Raw genomic sequence first — 24,069 nt, 5'->3', positions numbered from 1 at the left:
AAAGCTCTTTGAGGAGGCAGAAAACATCACTTGCTTGGCCAGAACTTATACTGTGTATATGAGAAAAGGTAATATGATTTTCTTTACAAACAATTAACTTATGCGCACTTGGGCCATCTGCTCTCTCCATTTGTGGGTCCATATTATCCTGCCACTTGAGAGCAATGCCAATGGGGTGGAAGCATGTGAAAAATAAATCTGATGTGTGAAATATATTCCGTGTGTAGAGAGAGAGAGAGCATGATTGCTGAGCTCTAATGATTTTCATCTTGATGAGTGAAGAGTCTGAGGACTTCTAAATGACTGCTCTGCTCTTGTATGTCAGATGTCTGTCCACTTCCCATAGGACTCAGCCCTATATATGTTCTCTGTCTGTATATGGTTTCTGAATTTATCAGCCAAAAATTTTGGGGTTGTATTTTGGGGAAAATGGGGACCAAAAGTGTGAGCGACATTGAGGACAAACTGCCATTGACTTGAGTGAGAGATGCAGATACTTGGTGGCCTCTCAATTTTGGCTCACAATGTTCAGCAGAAAATCCCAGTTATTTTTCCCAAGCATGTTTTAGCACTTTTCCCATGCAGCTCTCAGCTGTAAAAATTCGTGCTGTTTTCTAGGATGGAATTGACTAGTAGCAATGCAGAGCTCCCAGCTGCTGATGTGCAGATAGAAGGGTTGAGAGGGACAGGCAGGCTTAGTATAAAAAAACCCAACCCATTAGTAAGTCTGCTTTTAAAAACATAAATAAAATAATCCTTCTCTTACTTCTAAATTTCTATGAAAATCTAGACTAAAAATTCCTTACTCTTCTCGGTCTAGCACTTGAAAATAGGTCATTTCTTTTGTCTTCTTTTTTAATCTTGTGATGTTTTGTTGTTTTATTTCATGGTCATTGATCATAGCATTTCAAACACCTCTGCCAAGGGCTAGTCTGCCTCCTTTCCCCCCCACTACCTGCAGCGTTTTTGGAAATAACTAAAAAGAAAAAGAACCTTCAGGGGAAAAAACACTCTTTCAGCAGGAACAAGAGGGAGGGGGAAAGTGGGAAGTGATTTTATTAGTGAGAGTTAGAGCAGCCCTGTAAATTGATTCTGTGCTGTGAAATTCTGCCTCTTTGTGATTGTTCCTTTGTATCTTCTTCCTTCCTGTAAACTTTTGTTTTTCCTTTACTGCTTTTCTGGTAATTAGAGGAGTGGTTCAATCAAGGTGAGTCCTTCCAGTACTCTCTTTCCAATATTGCCATAATCTCCTTCCTTCACCTTTTACATGCAAGGATTAGGCACAGTGGCCTCACTGACCCAACACGTTCAATACAGGGGTTCTGCTGCTGTCACTTGAAGATCTCTTAGGTGCATGCCAACTGTCCATCTGATGAAGGGGCTATTTCCAGTCTTGTTGGTGCTATTTGGAAGGGGCCACTCTCAGTAAAGAATACAGGGCCATATTCATCTAAAGTTTAAGCCCACTAAATGCATGGAATTGCACTTGGGAATTTGGCCCTATATGCATGTGCTAAGGGATCAGGTAAATGCATATGGCTAAATTTTGCTCACCAAGGATAGTGACAGACATAGTCTAGTGGTCGAATGTGGGAGTGGGTGCCAGAAATTCCTGTTCTAATCCCAGCTCTTTACTAACTCCATTTGTCATCCTAGGCAAATCACTTAACCGCATGTTTCCCCCTCTGCAGAATGAGGATAATGCTTACCTCCCTCACCTGTTACTTTTGAGGGTTCATTAGTTCGTACAGTGGCTTGAAGATGAAAAGTGCTGTTGTTTATTGCCATTGATTTGATAGTGGCTGCTGGAATGGGATAGGTTTCAGGTGATGACGAATGATTGTTGCTGCTGGCACAGTGGATTGAAGAAGGCTAGGGTGAAAAGCCAGTGGTGGTCTGCAATGTCATTAGGGAGACCCTGCTTTCTAGCTTCCCACTAATCAGGCCCTGGAACAGGAGTGTTGCTAAGGTGGCACTCCGCCCCTGGGAGGAGCAAATGCCTCATGTCACTTAACTGGGCATTTTTCTAGCTGATGAATTAGCAGCATGTTATTAACTGGCCCTTACAGGGCTCTTTCCCTTTCAGTTCTTCTCACCCAGAAAGATGATGGTTGGGGATTTTGTCCTTGAGGAAAGTATGGTGTAAAATGGAAGGGGGACATGGGATATCCTTTGGGCTTTTTGAGGGAAGCATAGGACTGTTGTGGGAAGAACACTGAAATATTAGTTGTAAATAACACAGGGTCACATCCTGAAGGCCTTACCAACTTTTTAGAAAGCATTTGACCCAGTAAGGATGACAGTACGTGAGCCAGAGTAATGTTTTTGATAAGTCCTTATGAGAAGGAAGAAGCTTTAATTTCACATTTTATATGACTGTAGATCATGTATTACACAAGCAACTTTCTTGCCAGGCTACTTTCCCATACCAGAACACTGTGCGAGCTCTGATAGCCCGGCCCCATAAAACAGGCCTCTCAGCAGCTGCCTGTCTTTTGGCGAGGTTCTGAGCTGGGCTTCAGATCTGGCAATATCATCTTTCTTCTTCTGCGTGTCAGGGGCAGGAAGGGAAAAAAATCCATAAGCACAAACTTTGCACTTTAAAACTTTTTGTTGTCATCTGCCAGTGGAATCATTAAGCATCGCTGTGCTCCATGACTGTCACCGCAGGAATGGCTGAATTTGTCAGGGGCTTAGGGCTGAACTTTTGTAGGACAGGGCGATCTTGCGTTGTAAGTTGTGCGTGACATCGGATAGGGAAGAGATTCATGTCACCCAATTTTGTAATTATGATAAAATTATGATTGGATATTCAAAATTTGTAAATTTAATCCATTTTTACAAGTGCCCGCCCTCTCATGTGGGTGCTATAGAAACCAATTTAAACCAATACAATTCAGTGGTTCAAAAAAGCCATAATTCTGTGAACCTTCCCATCCTCACGCAGACTTCTCTTGGCTCCTCCCCTACATCACAGACTTCTCCTTCCTAATCCGCTCCTCCCCATAGGAAAAACCCTGGACATTTAGGTGTCTTGTAACATGATCTGCAGTTTCCCAACCCAGGCACTTGGTGGACCAACGGGGAAAAGTACTCACTGAGGACTCTCCTCACTGAGAAAATAATGCTTTCCCTTTAAACTGCCAGCTGGTTACAACTGCTGTCCTATCACATGAAAAAAGAAGCTGTTTCTCATGTGACCATGAGGCAAACCACTGAGGGCTTCATAGGTGAAAGCCAGCACCTATACCTTGCCCAGAAATTGAACGGCTGTCAGTGAGGATCACAGAGGACAGGTAGAATGCTTTTTGTGTGTGAAATACTGCTTAATAAACAGGCAGCTGCACTCTGCAGCCTAAAATAGGCTCTGTGTCACCTGCGTAAACTGGGTCTTCAGAGATTATGCACAAGACTATCTTGTTTGAATTTAATTAACAATTTAGTTGATGATGCACAAGGAGAGGAATCTAGCTCATTTTCTTACCGCGCTAACTCGGCAGGGCTAACAGCAATAACAAAACCAAACCGTATTTTAAAGTAAATAGATAGGGCTTTGGACAGATCTGTTCAGTAAGGTGCCGCTTTTAACAAGCTTATTTTCAGAGTAGAACTGCCCTGAGTTTGAAACTTGCCAGTGCTAGGGACACAAAACTTAATGGCCTGCAGTAAAATTATTACCCAAACTAAATTCTATAGATAAAATGGAGGCAAGTTCCTCTGTCTTCATTTAGAGCTTTTCTTTTCCCAACACTAATTTTAAGCCACCCTCCCTTCACTATCCCACTTTTCCTCTGTCTTGGGATTTTTCTTAGCTCTGAGCAGTGACAAGCAGAGCAGGGTTCTCAGCTGAACAGCCAGGTTTGACTGTCACCATAAAAAGTAGCATCCTATCATAATGTCTGACATTTTGTCTTCCTCTGTGTCACTAGCTCCCCAAGCAACATATGACTGAGTTTTTTGCATGGCCCAAGAATTGGAGTGAGAATTTAGGGCTATCACTAATTCCCATCCCTCATTCTGGCAAAGAGATTTTTCAAAAGGAGTGGAACAAAATGTGGTGGTATGAACTTTTGGCAAACAAGAAAACGGGACTTTATGGTCTGGTACAACTAAGAAAACATACTTTTCAAACCAACAGAGCTTTAGATGCATGTTTCCAGTGTCTGATAAAGAACAAAAGGGATAGCCATATTGCACTGGTGTAGGTGCAAACTGTAGTCTTGAGATGAATTTGGTTGGCAATTGTCACGTTGGTAAATGTTTTTTAAGAATCTGATCCAGTTACATTGAAGTAAATTGAAGGGCTCCCACTGACTCCAGGGGAAGGTGAAACCAGCCGTAAATGGTTTGGGAGCAGTTTGTTTATTTTGGAGCGAAAAATATTGACAAGCTAGTGATGCTTCTTGCATTTCAGACTCATAGGTCTTTCCCATCTCATGACCAAGTCCTACAACACAGCCAGATTGCTCACTACATTATATTTTCAAGTGCTTTATCCTGTATATTTTTAAATGTCTCAAGTGGTGCAACTTCCAACCCTTCATGTGGGAGATTATTCTGCAGTCAGTAGATGCACTGCTAGCTTGCTTAAATGGTGGTGTTCTGAACTTCATCCCATTGCTCCTAGTTAAACCCCTTTGTACCATCCTAAATAATTCCTTTCCCATCTTGATTATTGTGCAATGTGAAAAGTATGCGATTGCCCCCACACTTAGTTGTTAACCAGAGCTAAACTGTAAATATTGTAGTAATTCTTCATTAAGCCCTCCAGCCTTTTGCTCTTCCTTTAAAGTCTCTCTCTAATCTGTCAATGCTTTTCTGATAGTAAGGAACCCTGAAGTCAACACAATATCAAGGTGTGGTTGCCCCAGAGCAGACTGTTTCCTCCTCCCTCTTAGTAGGGGGAAAATGGTGAAAATTAAATCATCCTTCCCCACCTCATCTCCCCACTTGTTATTTTTGGAACAAATTGATAAATTAAACGAGGGTGGGCAAACTATGGCCTGTGGGATTGCCACGCTGCCAGCCCCCCCAGCCACTCCCGGAAGCAGCCGGCACCAAGTCCCTGGGGGAGGGGGAGCGGAGGGCTACACGTGCTGCCATCACCTTCCCCTAAGCTCCCATTGCCTGCGGTTCCCCAGAGGCCGCAGGGACATAGTGCCAGTCACTTCCGGGAGTGGCGCGGGGCCAGGGCAGGCAGGCAAGGAGCCGGCCCTGGCCCCGGTGAATGCCGCTGCCACTCCAGAGCCTCTCCAGGTAAGAGGCGCTGGGCCGGAGCCTGCACCCCAAACCCCTCCTACACCCCACACCCCAACTCCCTGCCCTGAGCCTCCTCCCACACTTCTCCCTGCACCCCTGCCCTGAGCCAAGTCCCACACTCCGCATCCCCTCCTGCACCCCAATCCCCTTCCCTGAGCCCCCTCATACACTCCACACCCCTCCTCTGCCCCAACCCCTTGCCCTGAGCCCCTTCCTGTACACTGCACCCCTCCCACACTCCCGCCCGCACCCCAACCCCCTGCCCCAGGCCTACATTCATGGCCCTGCATGCAATTTCCCCACTCAGATGTGTCCCTCAGGCCAGAAAGTTTGCCCACCCCTGAATTAAACAGTACTAAGTCACCAGGATCAGATGGAATTCACCCAAGGGTTCTGAAGGAACTCAGGTATGAAACTGCAGAACTATTAACAGTGGTACATAGCCTATTGTTTAAATCAGCTTCTGTACCAGATGACTAGAGGATAGCTAATGTGATGCCAATTTTTTAAAAAGGCTCCAGAGGCGACCCTGGCTACTGCAGGCCACTAGTAAGCCCAACATCTGAACCAGGTAAAATGGTTGAAACTATAGTAAAGAACAGAATTACCAGACACACAGAAGAATGCAATGTGTGGGGAAGAGTCAGCATGGCTTTTGTAAAGGGGAATCCTGCCACTTCAATCTATTAGAATTCTTTTGAGGAGTCTACAAACGTGGACAAGGCTGATCCAGTAGATATAGTTTACTAGGACTTTCTGAAAGCCTTTGACAAGGTCCCTCAGCAAAGGCTCTTAAGCAAAGTAAGCAGTCATGGGATAAGAGGGATGGTCTTCTCATGGATCAGTAACTGGTTAAAAGACAGGAAACAAAAGGAATAGATGGTCAGTTTTCAGAATGGAAAGAGGCAAATAGCTGTGTCCACCAGGGATCTATACTGGGACCAGTGGTGTTCAACATATTCATAAATTGTCTGGAAAAAGGGGTAAACAGTGAGGTGGCAAGATGTGCAAATGATACAGAAGTACTCAAGATAGTTAAGCCCAAAACAAACTGTGAAGAGTTACAAAGAGATCTAACAAAACTGGATGATTGGGCAACAAAATGGCAGATGAAATTCAATGCTGATAAATGCAAAGTAATGCACAGTGGAAAACATAATTGCAACTATACATACAGAATGATGGGGTCTAAATTAGCTGTTACCACTCAAGAAAGAGATCTTGGAGTCATTGTGGATAGTTCTCTGAAAACATCTGCTCAATGTGCAGCAGCAGCCAAAAAAAAAAACTAGCAATGTTAGGAACCATTATGAAAGGGATAGATAATAAGACAAATATTATAATACCCTACAGTGGAACCTAAGATTTACAAACACCTCAGGAATGGAGGTGGTTTGTAACTCTGACCAAAATGTTATGGTTGGTCTTTCAAAAGTTTACAACTGAACGTTGACTTAATACAGCTTGGAAACTTTAGTATGCAGAAGAAACCTTTTAACCATCTTAATTTAAATGAGACAAGCACAGAAACTGTTTCCTTACCTTGTCAAATCTTTTTTTAAACTTTCTCTTGATTTTTTTTAAGCAGTTTGGTTTTACATAGTACTGCACTGTATTTGCTTGCTTTGTTTGCTTGTGTGTATGTGTGTGTCTCTGCTGCTGTCTGATTGCATAATTCTGGTTCCAAATGAGGTGTGTAGTTGACCAGTCAGTTCGCAACTCTGAGGTTCTACTGTGTATAAATCCTTGGTATATCCACACTTTGACTACTGTGTGCAGTTCTGATCATCCCATCTCAAAAAAGATACATTAGAATTGGAAAAAGTACAGAGACGGGCAACAAAAATGATTAGGGGGATGAAACAGCTTTCATATGAGGAAAGATTAAAAAGACTGGAACTATTCAGCTTGGAAAAGAGACGACTAAGGGGGGAAGCGATAGTGGTCTATAAAATCATGACGGGTGCAGAGAAAGTGAATAAGGAAATGCTATTTTCCCCTTAACATAACACAAGAATGAGGAGTCACCCAATGAAATTCATAGGCAACAGGTTTAAAATAAACACAAGGAAGTACTGCTTCACACAGCATACAGCCAACCTGTGGAACTCGTGGCCAGGGGATGTTGTGAAGGCCAAAACTGCAGCGGGGTTCAAAAAAGAATTTGGTAAATTCATGGAGGGTAGGTCCATCAATGGCTATGAGCCATAGTCTGGGTGTCCTAAGCCTCTGATTGCCAGATGCTGGGACTGGATGCTGGGGGATGGATCACTTGATAATTTTCCTGTTCTGTTTATTTCCTCTGAAACACTTGTCATTGGCCACAGTTGGAAGACAGGATACTGGGCTATATGGACCATTGGTCTGATCCAGTATGGCCATTCTTAGGTTCTGTTTTCAGAGCCCCTAATTCAAAGCCTGAATTCATGCATGCACCAGCAAGCCCATTTTTACATGGGTTTTGTCAAAATGTCCAGCGTGCTACTTTCTGCTAAATTAAACTTCCTTTAAATTAAAGTTAATGTAATAGTATGAATCTGTCCACATCCCTTAGCCAAGTGTTTAAAGCACAAAATCATTTCCCTTGGTTTCTAATAAGCAGCTAAAATTACACTGTGTTAACTGAAGGGCAGTTTGAGGTTATTTGCTGTCCTCTTTGCGATATATTAAATCCAGGCCTTCCTGCAGAACCATTTAAGCAAATAGCACTAAAAAGGGGGCCCATTCTGTTTCTCTCTGAACCTCATCCTTGTTCCAATGTATAGCTGTTCACAGTGAATCTAGTAGTCAAGATGTATCTTCTACTAAAAACCAGAGAGAAAGCCTCATGCAGCTGGAAGACATGAGGCAAGAATTTTTGTCTACATTGTTTATAAGGGCACAATACACTGGATTTATGAGTGAGGAAAATAACTTGACAATGAAGCTAAGTGGCCTGAATTTCAGAGGAGTTGAGCCACCCACAAGACTCACTGAATTGAAGGGAACTGCAGATAGTCAGAATCTTTGTAAATCAAGCCAGGAGGTGTGCAGTTTTGTACCTAAATTGCTCATACAGACACAATGGCTACGCATGTGGATTGAAGGCTGAATATATACATATAAAGAAGATTTTATTGTTTGTTCTGGTACTGTTACCACCTCTCATACTGTAGATGCACAGTACAGTAACTGTTCTATCCATACACTGAAACCCTTTGTCATTTATTGTCCTATTTTATGTACAGGAAAGAAAAATGGAGATCTGGACAGGAACTTTGATACACTTGATTTGCCCAAACGGTCTGAAGCAGCAAAAGGTAATGCACTAATCTGGGTATGTGCTCTTGAAAATAAGGAAAATGGGAGGTTGGGACTTTTAAAAGGACTTGCAAAATGAGCAACATACAGTGCTTATACCTTGATTGCGTACTCAGTTGAAATAACAGATGCATGTCATGTGCTGCTTCTCTTCCCATGTACAATACTTGACGACTCGTTTTGTGAGTGGATCCCATGTTTTTTCCCTGGATGGAGGTGCTTTCACCCAACCCTAAACCTAATCTGCCCCCATTATCTCCTGTGGCCAGTTTAATCAATAGAAACCTACATAAGAACGGCCATACTGGGTCAGACAAAAGGTCCGTCTAGCCCAGTGTCCTGTTTTCTGACAGTGGCCAATGCCCCAAACGGAACGAACACAACAGGTAATCCATTCCCTGTTGCTCATTCCCAGCCCCTAACCTCTGTTTGCCAGAAGCTGGGAATGGAAGACAGGGGATGGATCACTTGATGATTACCTGTTCTGTTCATTCCCACTGGGGCACCTCGCATTGGGCACTGCTGGAAGACAGAATACTGGGCTAGATGGACCTTTCGTATGACCCAGTATGGCCGTTTTTATGTAGATTTCTATTGATTAAACTGGCCACGGGAGATAATGGGGGCAGATTAAGCCTAGGGTTGGGTGAAAGTGCCTCTATCCAGGGACAAAACATGGGATCCGCTCACAAAACACAATTTTGCACTTTCTCCACAATAGACACGAGCATAGGGTGTTGTGTAGAGAAGAAGACATAAGAGGTTATTTACAAGAGCTCTCCTCTTCTCTTCTCCACTTTCCTCACAATCTGCTTTTCAATGGCAGCTTTATAGTTCCCCACTAGTTCGCATTAGTTTAGGTCTTTTGGGGGTTTTATGTCATCCACGGCTGGTTGACCTTGATATCCCCTGGTAATGGCAATGGTAATTTCCCCTGCTACAGTCAGCAGCCCCTGTAGCTTTTCAGAGCATCCAGAGACTGGAGGTCCAGACAGAGATTTTGATGGATTGTGCTCTGGCTTTTTTTGGTGTTGTGTGTGTTTCAGCTGTTGGGAGAAGTGAAATCTCTTCACAAACATTTGGTGTGTAGTACTCTTTTCAGTGGTAATTTAGGGGATAATTTGGGGATCTCCTGTGATTTTTGCTGCATACTGCAATTGTTTGCAAATCTCAAGCTTTCATTTAAAATAAAAATGTTTTTCCATTGCAAAGATACAGCCTTTGCCATACAAACTGATGCAGTGCTGCCCTGTTAACTCTGCAGAAAACTCTCTTCTGTGAACACCATTCACCTAAATGAGATGTGACTATCAAGATCTAAGTGGGTCTAAATGGGAAAAAAATTAATACACACAAGCATTTTTCTCATTTTCTTTATTTAAAAAAAGGAAAAAAAGGTGAGGAAAATGAATGAAAGAAAATGTTTGCCTCCCTATCCACAGTATAAACTCTACATGCAATGTGCGGGAGCTATGTGGCCTAGTGGATAGAGCACTGAATTGGGACTCGGGATACCTCAGGCATGGGTCAGTTGCTGGAAGATTCTCTGCACCTTGTAGTCTTTAAACCATGATTTAAGGACTTCAATAGCTCAGACATAAGTTAGGGGTTTGTTACAGGAGTGGGTGGGTGAGATTCTGTGGCCTGCATTGTGCAGGAGGTCAGACTAGACAAACATAATGGTCCCTTCTGACCTTAAAGTTTATGATTCTATTGCCAGCTCCACCACTGACCTGTTGGGTGACCTTGAGCAAGTCACATCTCCTCTCTGTGCCACAGTTTCCCAGTCTGTAAAACGGGGATACTGCTACTGACCTCCTTTATGAAGCACCTTGAGAGCTATCGAAGCTTCATATAAGATTAGGGTGGTGGTGTTATATATAGTTAAACACTTAAATTTTTAACTAGGAATCAAGTATTTTATGGGGAATGAGACTGAGTTATTTATGAACTGATCTATTGGCCTCAGTCTATATACTGGTTTAATATAGACACAGGTTGGCTCTCTTTGCGAAGGAAACTGTGGCTGTATCTTGTTAGACTTGTGCTTCAGTACCAGTTTTGAGCTGGGTCTAATCATGCAAGATACTCAGCGCTCCTGGAAGATGCAAAGAGCCTTCATACACTTACTGATTACGGGCTGGGCCTAGGGGTTTGGTTGCAGAGCAGAGAGGCCTTTTAAGGATAAAAATTTTAGGCTGGGCCTGAAATATGTTCTAGGTGGCGTTGTTTTTTGTAAGTGCTTAAATGAGCACTTTACTTTTTGGACAAATGGGCTTGATAACTACTTGTTAGAGGATTGAGAAAGCCAAAGTAAAAAACGGAAAGTAGAACAAACTTTACATGTATGGCATAAGGCAGGCCTCAGCCCTTTAATTTACTGCTAAATGTGGTTGCAATGGGGGTGCCAGGCGGAGAAAAATGGACACACACAAGATTTCTACAGAGACATGCATCTTGTGCAAACATTCTATTTTTTTTAAAAAAAAAAGCTGGGGGTGGACTTTGCTGACAGTGTTTTGTGGATGTTCCTGCTGGGAGTCACGACTATGTCTCGTTGCCTGTGCAGTGTTGTAGCTGTGTTGGTCCCAGGATATTAGAGAAACAAGATGGGTGAGGTAATATCTTTTATTGGACCAACTTCTGTCCAATAAAAGATATTATCTCACCCACCTTGACTCCCTAATCTCCTTGCCTATGCAGCTAGGCTGCTAAGATTACATGCTGTTCAAGAGGTTTTCTTTGATAATTTTGAGGAACCCAAATTTAATCTATATGGATAATGTTAGTCTGACTCTATATCACATACTAGATTAGGTCAAAAGATTAATCCCATCAGCATTTTGATGGATGATACCTCTTGGGAAAAGAGGGACAGGAAAAACCATTTACTGAAGTGTACTTGAGGAGGAAAAGCAAATTAACATTTATGACTTTTTTTTTCCCCCCTACAAGAAGCTTCCTGCAAAACAGCCAGTTTACCCGATAGTTCCTGGGTCCTGACAGTTCTAACAAGATTGCTGCTATTTTGAATTGTTCAGAAAGATCAGCAAAATAAAATTGCAGTTTCAAAACAGTTTAACAGCTCAGGCCAGATCCGGGCCCTGGAGCATAATTGACTCTGATGAAATCACCTTTCAGCTGAGGCAGAATCTCCTTCTGAAGATTGAAAAATCATGCAAGTTTTAATGATCAGATGCGTTTGGTTTGAGTGACACAATGAAGTGCTTTTTCAAAAACCAACAATTATAGATTAGTCTGTTTCATGGATTATTTAAGCCATATTAAAGTGAGTTTTCTGCAGGACTCTTTGAGCAAACGAAACTACAGTTGCTGTAAGAGCTGTTCATGCCGTGCAGCAAATGAACACAGCGGTAGTTAACAGACTGTTGGGAGGCAGTGCTGTTTTCTGAATCTTAAAGCCAACTTCCCTAGGGTTCATTGGGCAAGCTAAAGAGCAGCCTTAAAAACCGCTGGTCACGATTCCCTTATAGCAGGGGTTCGCAACTTTTTTCATTCTGAGCCACCCCGACAACATACTATAAAAGCCAGGGCCAGCATTAGGGGGTAGCAAGCAGGGCAATTGCCTGGGGCCCCATGCCACAGCAGGCACCATGAAGCTAAGTTGCTCAGGCTTCTGCTTCAGCCCCATGCAGTGGGGCTTCGGCTTTCTGTCCTGGGCCCCAGCGACTCTAACACTGGTCCTGCTTGGTGGACCCCTGAAACCTGCTCGCGGGCCCCCCAGGAGCCCCAGACTCCTGGTTGAGAACCACTGCCTTATAGAAATGTGTCATAAATGTGATCATTGGGTTTAGTTGATCCAGTGTTCATGTTGGCTTTAAGAAACTGTCAATTAGAGAAGGAGCTGTCCTATTTGCCAATATCTCTAGAAAGCTAAATTGGCATCCACAGGACCTTAATCACAAATCTCTGCCTAATAAACAGCTGAATGTGTTTAAATGGGAATAGCCATAGCTTTTGGCACCTTTTCTTCAGTGTCCGGTCAAGACAACCTATAAACAAGTTAGTGTATTGAAAAAAGAGAAGCAGGTTTGGGGTGACTGCCTGGCTTTATGTTCATTTATTCTGCCCAGAGATAACTCATTTGGTTGCCATGTGGAATGGAACTGGTGATATAATGCAATTTTTCAAGCAAGGATCTAGTGTCTTAAAAATGTGAGCTGCTTTTCGCCAATGGCTGTTCGTTTTTAAATGCAAGGACAGAGTTTGCCTAGCCTTGGCGCTCATTGAACACCTGTGACCTTTCCCTGCCACACTCTCTGGCAGGAAAACACTTCCGGCTTAAGGCTGCTTATTTGTGGAGAAATCCGTTAATATGGTGTGGGACAGTGCACAGTGTTTTCAGAAATGGTCCCATCTAATAGAAAAAGTCTTCTGTGGCATTGTCCAGAGTGCTCTTCCCATAACGGGAAAAGAAGTCTAAAGAGTAGCTTTTTCCTGTTTCTTCCTCCTTGAAGGATGTGGCTCATCTTTCTGACAGGTGGGGTGGGGACATAAGCTTTTGATGGCTGGAACTGAGGAGAGCCCATGTGAGTCAGAAGGGAATGGCAGAATGCTAATGGGAAAACATGATTGTTAAACTGGGGCAGGTCCTGAGCAAAATACCCATTTCTAGTCCATTGTTAGAAAAACGATGTTGCTAAAATCCTTCACCATTATAAAGTAGGTTGACAAAAATTCTATCTGCTAATTTTCTCCTCTGCACAGTGTCCTCTTTGGCAGTGAATACCACAAACAATGCAAGTATTGATTTCTCCTGTGCAAAACTTAAAAAAAAATAGTAAATAGAGCGCAGCATGGTGCCTTTGCTTTGCTTTTAGAGCCCTTATTTCTACAGGTGTTAAAGTGAAAATAAACTGAGCAGACAATAAAGGGGAGAACACAAAGAGGGGGGGAGAAATCCAGAGTCATTCTGTTAGTGAAGGCTGCAGCTGTAGTCGGGATAACAGATTGGTGAGATAACCAAGTCTTTTCAAGAAATCTATTGATTAGCTTAAGCCCTCTGGAGTTGGTTTAAAGTTTGTGACATTGTTCTGGAGTGGTTAAATCCTTAGTCTGTCCATCTCTTGGGCAAGCGTCAGGGAAATCCTGTTTATTAGATTTGCTTTTCTGTGCAGTCAAACCTGGTTAATACTAATTAAATTATAAATTACAATTTATTTTTATTAAACCATCAGCTTTTAGTATATGTGTGTCTGTGTATAATGGCATAATATAGGTTGCTGTTAGACACTCAGATATTGGAGATGGGCCCAGCTCTGGGGGTTTGGTTCATCCCATTATGGAGACTGGAAGTGTTTGGACAAAAGAGGGTTTGTTCAGGTCACATGAACTGATACATGAACTAATGGATAAAATTGTTATTCACTTATCTCTACCATTCAAGAATAAATCATGCCAAACAAACCTAATTTCCCTCTTTGACTGGGTTACTGGCCTAGTCAGTAGACATGATATATCTTGATTTTGACACATTCCCACATATGTCTCAATCAAACTAGAGAAATGTGATCTAGATGAAATTGCTGTAAGATGGGTGCATAACTGGTTGAAAGACCATATTCAGAGTACAGTAGTTATCAATGGCTTGCTGTCAAACTAGGAGGATGTATATAGTGGGGTCCACAGGGATCTGTCCTGGGTCCAGTACTAGTCAAAATTTTCATTAATCACTTGGATAACGGAGTGAAGAGTGTGCTTATACAATTTCTGGATGACACCAAGATGGGAGGGGTAGCAAGCATTTTGGCAGAAAGGATTAGAATTTTAAATGGCTATGACAAATTGGAGAAGTGGTCTGAAGTCAACAGGATGAAATTCAATAAAGATAAGTGCAAAGAAAGGAAAAATCAAATTCTCAAATACAAAATGGGAAATAAATGGCTAGGCGGCAGTACTGCTGAAAAGGATTTGGTGGTTATAGTGGATCACAAATTGAATACGAATTAACAACGTGATGCTGTTGCAAAAAAAGTCTAATATTGTGGATGTATTAACAGGAGTGTCGTATGTAAGACACAGCAGGTAATTGTGCTGTTCTATTCAGCAGTGGTCTGAGACCTGAGCTGGAGTACCGTGCTCTGTTCTGGGCACCACGCTTTAAGAAAGATTATAAACAAAGTGGAGAGAGTCCAGAGGAGAGAAATAAAAATAATAAAAGGTTTTGGAAACCTGACTTGTGAGGAAAAGGTAAAAAAACCCACAAAACCCTGGGTATGTTTAGTCTTGAGAAAAGACAACTGAAGTGGAACTGATAAGTCTTCAAATATGTTATGTGCTGCTTATAAAGAGGATGGTGATCTATTGTTTTCCATATCCACGGGAGGTAGGACAAGAAGTAATGGGCTTAATCTGAAGCAAGGGAGATTTAGGTTAGATAGTAGAAACAACTTTCCAGTGATAAGGGTAGTTAAACTCTGGAATAGGCTTCCAGGGTGGTCTCTGTCATTGGAAGTTTTAAAGAACAGGTTAGACAAACACCTGGTGGGAATAATTTTAGGGGTACTTAATCCTGCTCAGCATAGGGGAATAACCTAGCTTGCCTCCTGAGGTCCAGTCCATCCCTGTGATTATTTTGTTCTTAACTGCAATTTAATTGCAAAAGTTGCCTATGGAGTAGGATGAAGGTACGTAACCTAGGTCCTGAAACTAAAGCTATTTAGGAATGGAACAAATCTGTAATGTCCTGTTAACAAGTCTGTGCTGCTGCAAGAAGCTGTTTGTGAAAACTCTGTGTATTTGAAAACTAGTTTGAATTTGTGCATGTGCATTTACCCTGAAAGTTTATGGATATTGGTGGATGAGATGTTGGATGAACTTGCTAGCAGATGAATTTCTTCTCCATATATATCACAATGATCAGTTGCTTTCTATCTAGTCCGATACTATAAACAGATTTTTTATTTCAGAAGGTGAGTGTTGAAACTGGCTAATCTTTTGTGTTGCCCATAAGCAACTATATTTAGACTTCCTGGTAGTGTCAGGGTAATGATTCTAAGCTAGTGTATTACAAAAATGATAATTTCTCTTTGACTAAATGGTGACACTGTGTGTGTGTGCGGTGAAAGAGAGAGAAACTTCACTAACGGTTTTATCTTGATTATGGGTTTGTGAATAAGATTAGCTGCTGCTCTAGCACTTATGCCACTTTCATTTTATTTCTTTAAAATCTTACAAGTTGATTCAAGTGTTTTGTGTGCCCTTTTCTGACTCCTTTCAATCATTAGTTTTGACTGCAGTGTTGTGAATAAATGACTGACTGATAATGGTACCATCCCCACTTCTCCTCCTCCTGCCAGTGGAAGTTGTAAGGCGAGTTCTTCTCAATCCCTCACCATGAGAACATGTAACGTGTTATTACATTAAGATCTTCTAAGTTTTAGGCACGTGAAATTGAGAATTCCCATCAGAATTAAGTCTCTCTCATTTCTGTTGCTTTACGAAGTACAGTGTTCATTTTAGTCCCCTGTGTTGTTCATAATTTACAAAGCAGTGAAATATGGGCTCCTCTGTCTTCCAGTATCTTGAATCAGAGAAACTTTATTACCTTGGATAGGAGAATCCCCTTTGTGGCCTTCCCTTGGTAAACTTTTTTTTCCCAATCTGATACATTTAAATTCTCACCTCTCCTCATGTGCCAGGAATTTAGAATGTGGGAACCAGTTGGTTTATGCTCCATTACTCAAAACTCAATCAGCTAACCCATTGATTGTAATTTAAAAGTTGGCTGATTTATTCTGGATTGTTTTTAGTTTTTCATCCCCTTTTGGAATTCTTCCATTGACCCCTGCTTTCTTCACCACTGGTTTGAAATGTGGCAATGAATTGCTGCCTGGCGCACTGAACTTGGGTTATGGAGTGCCATTCAGATGGAAACTAATTATTTTGCAAACCTTTAAGAGTCTCTAAAAATAATTACACTTCATGAATCATAACATGAGGCCACTTTCCTCAGATCCCACTGAGGAATATACTAAGAAATTGCACCATCTACTCAGGACACTCCCTACACTAACACAGGGACAAATCAACATACCCTTAGAGCCCCGACTGGGGTTATTCTATCTACTACCCAAGATCCACAAACCTGGAAATCCTGGACACCCCATCATCTCGGGCATTGGCACGCTCACTGAAGGACTGTCCGGATATGTGGACTCTCTACTCGGACTCTGTGCCACCAGCACTCCCAGCTATCTCCGTGACCCTAACCCTGAGAAAACTACGATGCATTGGTGATCTTCCAGAAGACACCATCCTAGCCCCCATGAATATAGAGGCTTTCTACACAAACATCCCACACACAGATGGAATACAAGCTGTCAGGAACAGTATCCCTGATGATGCCATAGCACAACTGGTTGCTGAGCTCTGTGACTTTATCCTCACACACAATTATTTCAAATTTGGTGACTATATATACCTCCAGACCACTGGCACCGCTATGGGCACCCGCATGGCCCCACAATATGCCAACATTTTTATGGCTGACCTGGAACAACGCTTCCTCAGCTCTCGTCCACTCACACCCCTTCTCTACCTACGCTACATTGATGACCTCTTCATCATCATCTGGACCCATGGGAAGGAAACCCTGGAAGAATTCCACCACGATTTCAACAGTGTCCACCCCACCATCAACCTCAGCCTGGACCATTCTATACGGGAGGTCCACTTACTAGACACTGCAGTGCAAATAAGTGACAGTCACGTTAACAGCACCCTATACCGAAAACCTACCGGCCGCTATGCCTACCTTCATGCCTCCAGCTTCCATCCCGGACACACGACATGATCCATTGTCTACAGCCAAGCGCTGAGGTACAACCACATTTGCTCCAGCCCCTCAGACAGAGACCAACACCTACAAGATCTTCACCAAGCATTCTCAAAACTACGATACCCACATGAGGAAATAAGGAAACAGATCATCAGAGCCAGACGTGTACCCAGAAGCCTCCTGCTGCGAGACAAGCCCAAGAAAGAAACCAACAGAACTCCACTGGCCATCACATACAGTCCTGAGCTAAAACCTCTCCAACACATCATCGGTGATCTACAACCCATCCTGGACAACGATCCCTCACTTTCACAGGCCTTGGGAGGCAGGCCAGTCCTCGCCCACAGACAACCCGCCAACCTGAAGCATATTCTCACCAGCAACTACCCACCGCATCATAGTAACTCTAACTCAGGAACCAATCCATGCAACAAACCTCGATGCCAACTCTGCCCACACATCTACACCAGCGACAACATCACAGGACCTAACCAGATCAGTCACACCATCACCGGTTCATTCACCTGCACGTCTACCAATGTAATATACGCCAGGGCTGGGTATGCAACTCATCTTCCCCTTGCAGTTTAGTGTCTTTGGGAGGCCACTGGACAGAGCTATAGCTCCACCTCAAATGCTGGGACTCTTTCCCCAACACAGCATCAGGAGAGACTATGCAAAATACAGCTGCTCCAACTGAACGAGTTTTAAATAGCTTCTATTCACCCTCAGCCGATCAGGGAGCCAGGACTCATACCATGTGACTTACTGGACTAATTACAAGCAGCCCAGCTCAAAATTCAAAAAAGTACCACAAAAATTTGTGGTAACCCACATTAACACAATGTGGCACCTCCCCTTCTTCCCCCCCTTAGTGGCAAATGACTCAGATACCTTTTACCTGAGGAAGGTACCAGCCATGCTGTTAGCATGGGTTATGTTGGTCACAAATTGCTTAGTCATCTTGATCTCACATTCTGTTCACACTATGAAAAAGGTCATAAATAAGTCTGTTACACAGAATTGTTCCATTTGCACAAACTTTTCATGAACTCAGAGGCAGGCAAATGTTGTAGATCAGTTTCTTTTGTAACCAATATTTTGTCCAATATTAGTAGTCACCAGAGATGTGTCTACTTGCATGCTGAGAAGATGCTTCTCTATTCTCTGCCTTACCTAATGCTCCTATTTGTCTCCCAAGCCACCTACCTGCAAAAATAATGCTATATTTTTTCTGAATGTTTTGTGACCCTTGCTTGGGTGACGGCAAAGGGACAAAGAGAGAGAAGTCCCAGCAGTAAAAGTTGCCTTAGTAGGAATCTATTGAAACAAGCTTTCTTTTTATAGCCCTGAAATCTAAATTCACCATTGCCATGTAATAGGGTAACTATGTTACAAATGGCTGTCCTCAGCACGATTCTTTTCCATTCCATTCAGGGTGTATTCGGACATAAATGGATTTTAAAATCACTAGTACAACTGTAGCTTTTATTGGGCTAGTTTGTTAGGATTATGTTCCTGACTGCACAGATATCTTCACTTGAGATGGAAAATACCATTATTTTGTCATGACATTCCTGGTCACATTCGTTATTCTAAATGCTTTATTGTCCTACAGTACAGTGTCAATATTAGCTAGTACGTTTTGTGGTAGATTTCTGATTGTATTTTAATCACACAGGGCTGTTGAGCTTCATCATTAAAACAATCTCACTGGGCACTAATTCAGTCTTGTCTTGCAGTGAGCTCCCATTGCTACACAGATGTTGCATAAAATAAAACATTAGCACAGCTCTTAAAAGAAATCCTCCTTGCTTGTTTGCTTTTATGCAGGTAGAAAGCACTGAACAGCGTGGCATCCCTGGGATGACCTCCATTTTCCACGTAGATCAGCTTGGTAGCAAGAGGTTTACAAAAAACCCCAACAACCTGTTTTAAACAGAGATTTAACCAGCTGGAAACAGCTGGTTGTCCCCATAGGCGTGAGGATGTTTCACCATAGGAGTAAAAATAGGTTTTTCTCATACATTTTCAGCAACAAAAGATATGGGCTGGGAGGGTACTGGGAGAGGCAACAAGGAGAGGCTTCTGACTGGCAAGAGCACACGTACTTCGGAAAGGTGACTGATGCAGTTTCCATGGCAGCAATGCTGTCAGAATCTTGCTTCCTTTCTGCCCCGATGTGCCCCATGTGTAGCGTTACTGCCGCCAAATCCCCATGCAAAGGGTTTCCTTGGGATTTCAGCTCTGCTGAACTCAGCAAGAAAAAGCAGTGCCCTGGCGTCTCCGTTTATATAACCTAATGCTCGGTTGTGTCTGTTCCTGAGCTGGGAGACTGCAGGGGGTTGCAAGCCTCTTGCTGGGCGTCGCTGTTCTTGGCCATCCCCGCCCTTGTAAAGTGCTTTTCAAAATAACGTTTTCTATTTTTAACCTCCACAGACTGCAGATAAAGCCCTTTCCTTCCATAACCACGGAGTGGAGTCTGACCCCTGTCTCATTTCAAAATATAGTGCAGTCTTTAACCACTCCAGAAACTGCAAATCTGCAAAGTGTTTTTTTTTTTTTTGGTTTATTTGGTTTTTTCACAAGGTTGAAGGGTTTTTAAACTATTAACCACTGAACAGAGAGCATGATGACTAGGGTCCGATCCTGCAAGGTGCTGAGGTGACTCCAAATGAAGTCAGTGGGAGCCGAGGGCCTGGTACAGAGCACCTGGAATACATAGATCCAAGGAAATGAGTGCAGGAGACGGGGCCAGATAACCCCTCAAGGTCCCTTCCTTCCAGTCTTATGATTTCTACGAAATGTGTAGCAGCCGTTGGATGCCAGAAGAAAACTAGGAGAAAAATAAAACCCAGCTGACACTTCCTATTAACACTGCTTCAGAGAAACCCAGGGGGAGGTGGGGCAGGTGGCTACATTTTAGAAATGCAGCTTCAATAAACGTTTAATAACAGACAAATAGCAGATGAGTCTATTCCAGTTTATTCAGGCTTATGTATCTTTGTCCCTTGCAGAATAGCTCACCAAGCTCCAGTAGTCATTCACAGTGCCTGCCTCCACGTTTTTAACAATGCATCTGTTTCCTTTTCTGATCAGAAGGTGTGAGCGTTCTTTCTTCTTCTTGAAACCTGCGGTGTTTGTGTAAGGTGATGGGTTTAGAGTTCTGACTGAAATCTCCCAGCAGGCCATTGAGAATGGATACTAGGATTGCTTGCTTTTGTCCTCTAACTCCTCCTCTTCTCTCAAAGTCTTGCTACGTATTTAGATTCTGTTCTTCATTTTACCAGATAGATGGTGTTAATCTTTCAAAATTACCTACCTAGGGCACAGATATTCAGGGACAGAGATTCTGGGGACTTCTCTTGGTGTCTACATAAGCACTTATTGCACAGCAAGCTGGAGTGTAGATCTACAGCATGCCATGCACTAAGTGTACGTGAGGACCTTGCTGATGTGCCCTACAAGTTCCTGGCGCACTTTGACGTCCTGCTGTTTTAAATTGCAGTAGGTCATTGCACAGTAGGGAACATTTAGTGCACCTCAGCTGGGTCCACATGGATGCTTAAGTCCGTGGTGCTCTGGAGCCCTGTAGATTTACACTCCGGCTTGCTGTACAGTAAGTGCTTATGTTGACATGCCCTTAGAATTTGGCCCAGATTGTAGCCTCTTAAGGAATAAGAGTTTAACCCCTTGTGAAAGAAATACTAAACAAAGCTACTTCGGATGCACACATGAAATAAGGCGGCTGGATGCAAATTGCAGCACTCTTCCATCCGCAGGAAGGTTTTTCCAAAGTTGGGCCTGTACTGTCCAATTGAGATTCCTCTCCAGAGTCCCAATGAGGACTGTAGAACAACCACTGATAGTGAAGGCATGTCCACGCTCACCACCTTCTTCTCCCTTATTCTTAAACATTAACATTTCCTTAGTGGGGAAAAAACCTGGCAGTCTGAGACTAGATATTCCCCCGGCCTCTTCAGATTCTATGGCTCTGTGGGGACCATATAATAACTTATTTTACTTCACAAGTCAGTTCCCCAATCTCTCATGCCTGAGGCTGACACCCAAGAATATAGCTCTAGTATACTAACTAGCAGTACTTTAGAAAAGCAAGGATCCCCAGGGGTAAATTTCCTTTTTCTAACATTGTTGTGTGTCTAACATTTCCTTTTTCTAACATTTCTAACATTGTTGAATTTGCGGCCAACTTTATACATTCATGGAAAATGAAATTTATAATGCATGTGCTTAGAACATCTTAAACTAGCCTGGGACAGATAAACACATAGAATAAAACAGCCTATGAGTAACAAAACAGCAGGTGCTCCACTGCCGCATGGAGTAATTATGGTAGCCATAAGGGAGGAAGTATGATATAGAGTGTTCAGCAAAGAAACTCTTAAGTTCTGATGCCAGCTCTGCTACTGACTTGCTGAATGGCCTTGGGCATGTCTGTTGACCTCAGAGGCTGTGTCCGTATTAAGCATATTTTAAACATTTTGCGCCATTGCAGTAGACTGGCTGCTGGTGGTGTCCAATCTTGTCAGGTAAGTAGATGACATGATAGTAAAAACAGCAACAGCTGCCAGTGCTTTATCTATAGTAGAACTCTCACCATTGCTAGCACTGCTGGTTCTGTAATGATGGGAAATGTTAATGGAAAGCTCAATATAGACCCAGTTTCGGTCAGTCCTGGATAATGCTTGTTTACCACGCAGAGGTGTGGCGAGGCTGGATTGAGTAATTTACGGTACATGGAGTGTTTTGAAAACGTAAAATGTTATAAAGTGCTTAGTATTTTTACTGTTCAGGCTTTCAATGGTTTTTTCCCCCCCTCTATTTTTTATGGATAGCGTAACGGGGCTCACTCACCACTCTGGCGTCTCCTGCTGGTTGTCCTGGGGATTAGCTCTGTACATTAGTGTGCCCTCTTTGGGTGGTGCCTTGCCACCATCACTCCTGCTCTAGGACCCGCATCTCTCCAAGGATCGTGGTGTCCTCTTTAGCCAGACAGCCCTCTAGTCATGCCACACTCTGTGCTTCCCCCTTCCGGGGACCTGCAGGCTGCTGTTCAGCCACTTCCCTTAGTGGCTACTGCAGCGAATTGTCTGACCACTTCCTCGTGGCCCCAGCATCCTTTTTGTCCTTGCCTCAGGGTCTCAGCCTGCAAACCCCAGCAGCCAGCCAGGAGCTGTCACTTGCTCCCCCAGTCCCTGCTAACAGGGCTGCTCTGTCCAGGGTGCTGGCAGCTCTCTCAGCCCTCCAGAGACCGTCCATTCCTCTCTGGGCTCCCAGCAGAGAACTGAACTCCTTCAGCCCTTCTCTGATTGGCTGCCTCCTGCACAGCCTCCCAAGGATTCTGTTAACCCCTTAGAGCACCGTGTGGGGCAGGCACCCCATCACAGATACGTAGTGTCATTTATGATGCTCTACTCTGTGTGTGTAAATCTTTAAATAAAATTAGAACTTTAGCAGATTGACTGCCCAGGTAATGTATTTAATTTAGTTATGGCAACATATGTTGCCTTGCAGTTATGACACAAGTGACAGTATTTTAAAACTTGAACCACTAATGTGTATTTGCATTTCCTTTTCACTTGGGATTGAAGTATGTGGCTACTATTTCTGAAGATAAAATAGATACCACTGGAAAGTGACAGCTTCAGGTTGCTACTACTGTTTCTTCTGTTTTCTCCTCTCCTCCCAAACTACCCTGTGTTATGCATCGCTGCCTGCTTTTGGCTGAGAAGGGTTAATATTTTTTTCCTCTTCCTTGGTTTGTGTGTGTGTTTTTGCATGTCTCATTTACCACTTCTATTCTACAAGCAATTATAATAGTTACTCTAAAATACAATGACTGTTATTACAGAGTCCAGCTCATTATGCAGATGCTCTTATAGAATTGTTTATAAAATGAGAATGTGCCAAGCAAGCCTGCCGGGAATGAAAACAGAGGACTTGGAGGGAGAGGTGCATTTTCCGCATCACTGCAGCTGTCTCAGTCTTGGGACTTAGTCACAGTGGTGAAAAACTCTGCCCATCCATCCAAAACTGTTGGATTAAGTAGGATTCCTGCCGTGCCATTTCTTCAGTTTCAATTAAGCAGCAACAACAGAAGATGTAGAGAAGACTATTCCATTTAGCATAAGTGTAATTAAAAAACAATGCAAAACAATGGAGTTGATGCTTCTAAGAAGGGTGAATATCAAGAAGTCGTCTGGTTGCCTAGCCAACATTATCACAGAGCAAGGAATATGCACCAAGCCGCTGCTGCCAATGTGTGGAGATGAAATTGACTTGTTGAAGTCCATTACAAAAACCTTGTTGCACAAAATTAGGAGTGTCTCCTACTGTCCACCAACAATACTGCAGCAACATTTAGCTGACGGAGGCACTTGTCAAACTCGGAGACTGGCAGAAAGCTTCAGAACAGCTGAGGCAGAATGACTGCTGCCTTGGATGTCCTGCCAGATTATCAGAAATGCTATGCATACAAGCAAAAGAAACTGTTAGAACTCTGCATAAGATGGTAAACCGAGTCCCCTGGCTGTCCAGATGGGAATAGAACATCCTGGATAATGTTTTTAAAAGGTCTAAGTTACTCAGGCACTTTTGAAAGTGGGACTGAGGCTCCTAAATCTCTTCAGTCCTTTTAAAAAAATGTTATCCTGGGACATTTCTCTGGAGAGTATAGGACACCCCTACCC

General features: G+C 42.9%; 1 protein-coding gene across 18 annotated transcripts in view; it reads left to right on the top strand.

The window, feature by feature from the left end:
* The window catches only part of ARVCF (ARVCF delta catenin family member), a 446,960-nt gene that overhangs the window by 375,629 nt on the left and 47,262 nt on the right, over positions 1-24,069 (top strand). For 16 of the 18 annotated variants that reach the window (XM_048822053.2, XM_048822054.2, XM_048822067.2 and 13 more), the window contains 2 exons: positions 1,190-1,207; positions 8,487-8,558. The exons of 1 other annotated variant lie outside the window; for it this stretch is intronic. In XM_048822053.2, coding sequence (XP_048678010.2) covers positions 1,190-1,207; positions 8,487-8,558 — 90 coding nt within the window. The remainder of the gene's footprint in view (positions 1-1,189; positions 1,208-8,486; positions 8,559-24,069) is intronic. One more of the 18 variants, XM_048822058.2, reaches the window with a different exon arrangement.

The sequence above is a fragment of the Caretta caretta genome, chromosome 15, assembly GCF_965140235.1.
Source record: "Caretta caretta isolate rCarCar2 chromosome 15, rCarCar1.hap1, whole genome shotgun sequence".
Lineage (NCBI taxonomy): Eukaryota > Metazoa > Chordata > Testudines > Cheloniidae > Caretta > Caretta caretta.
The sequence above is the reverse complement of the archived record's forward strand: the minus strand, read 5'-3'. Positions and strand labels throughout refer to the sequence as shown.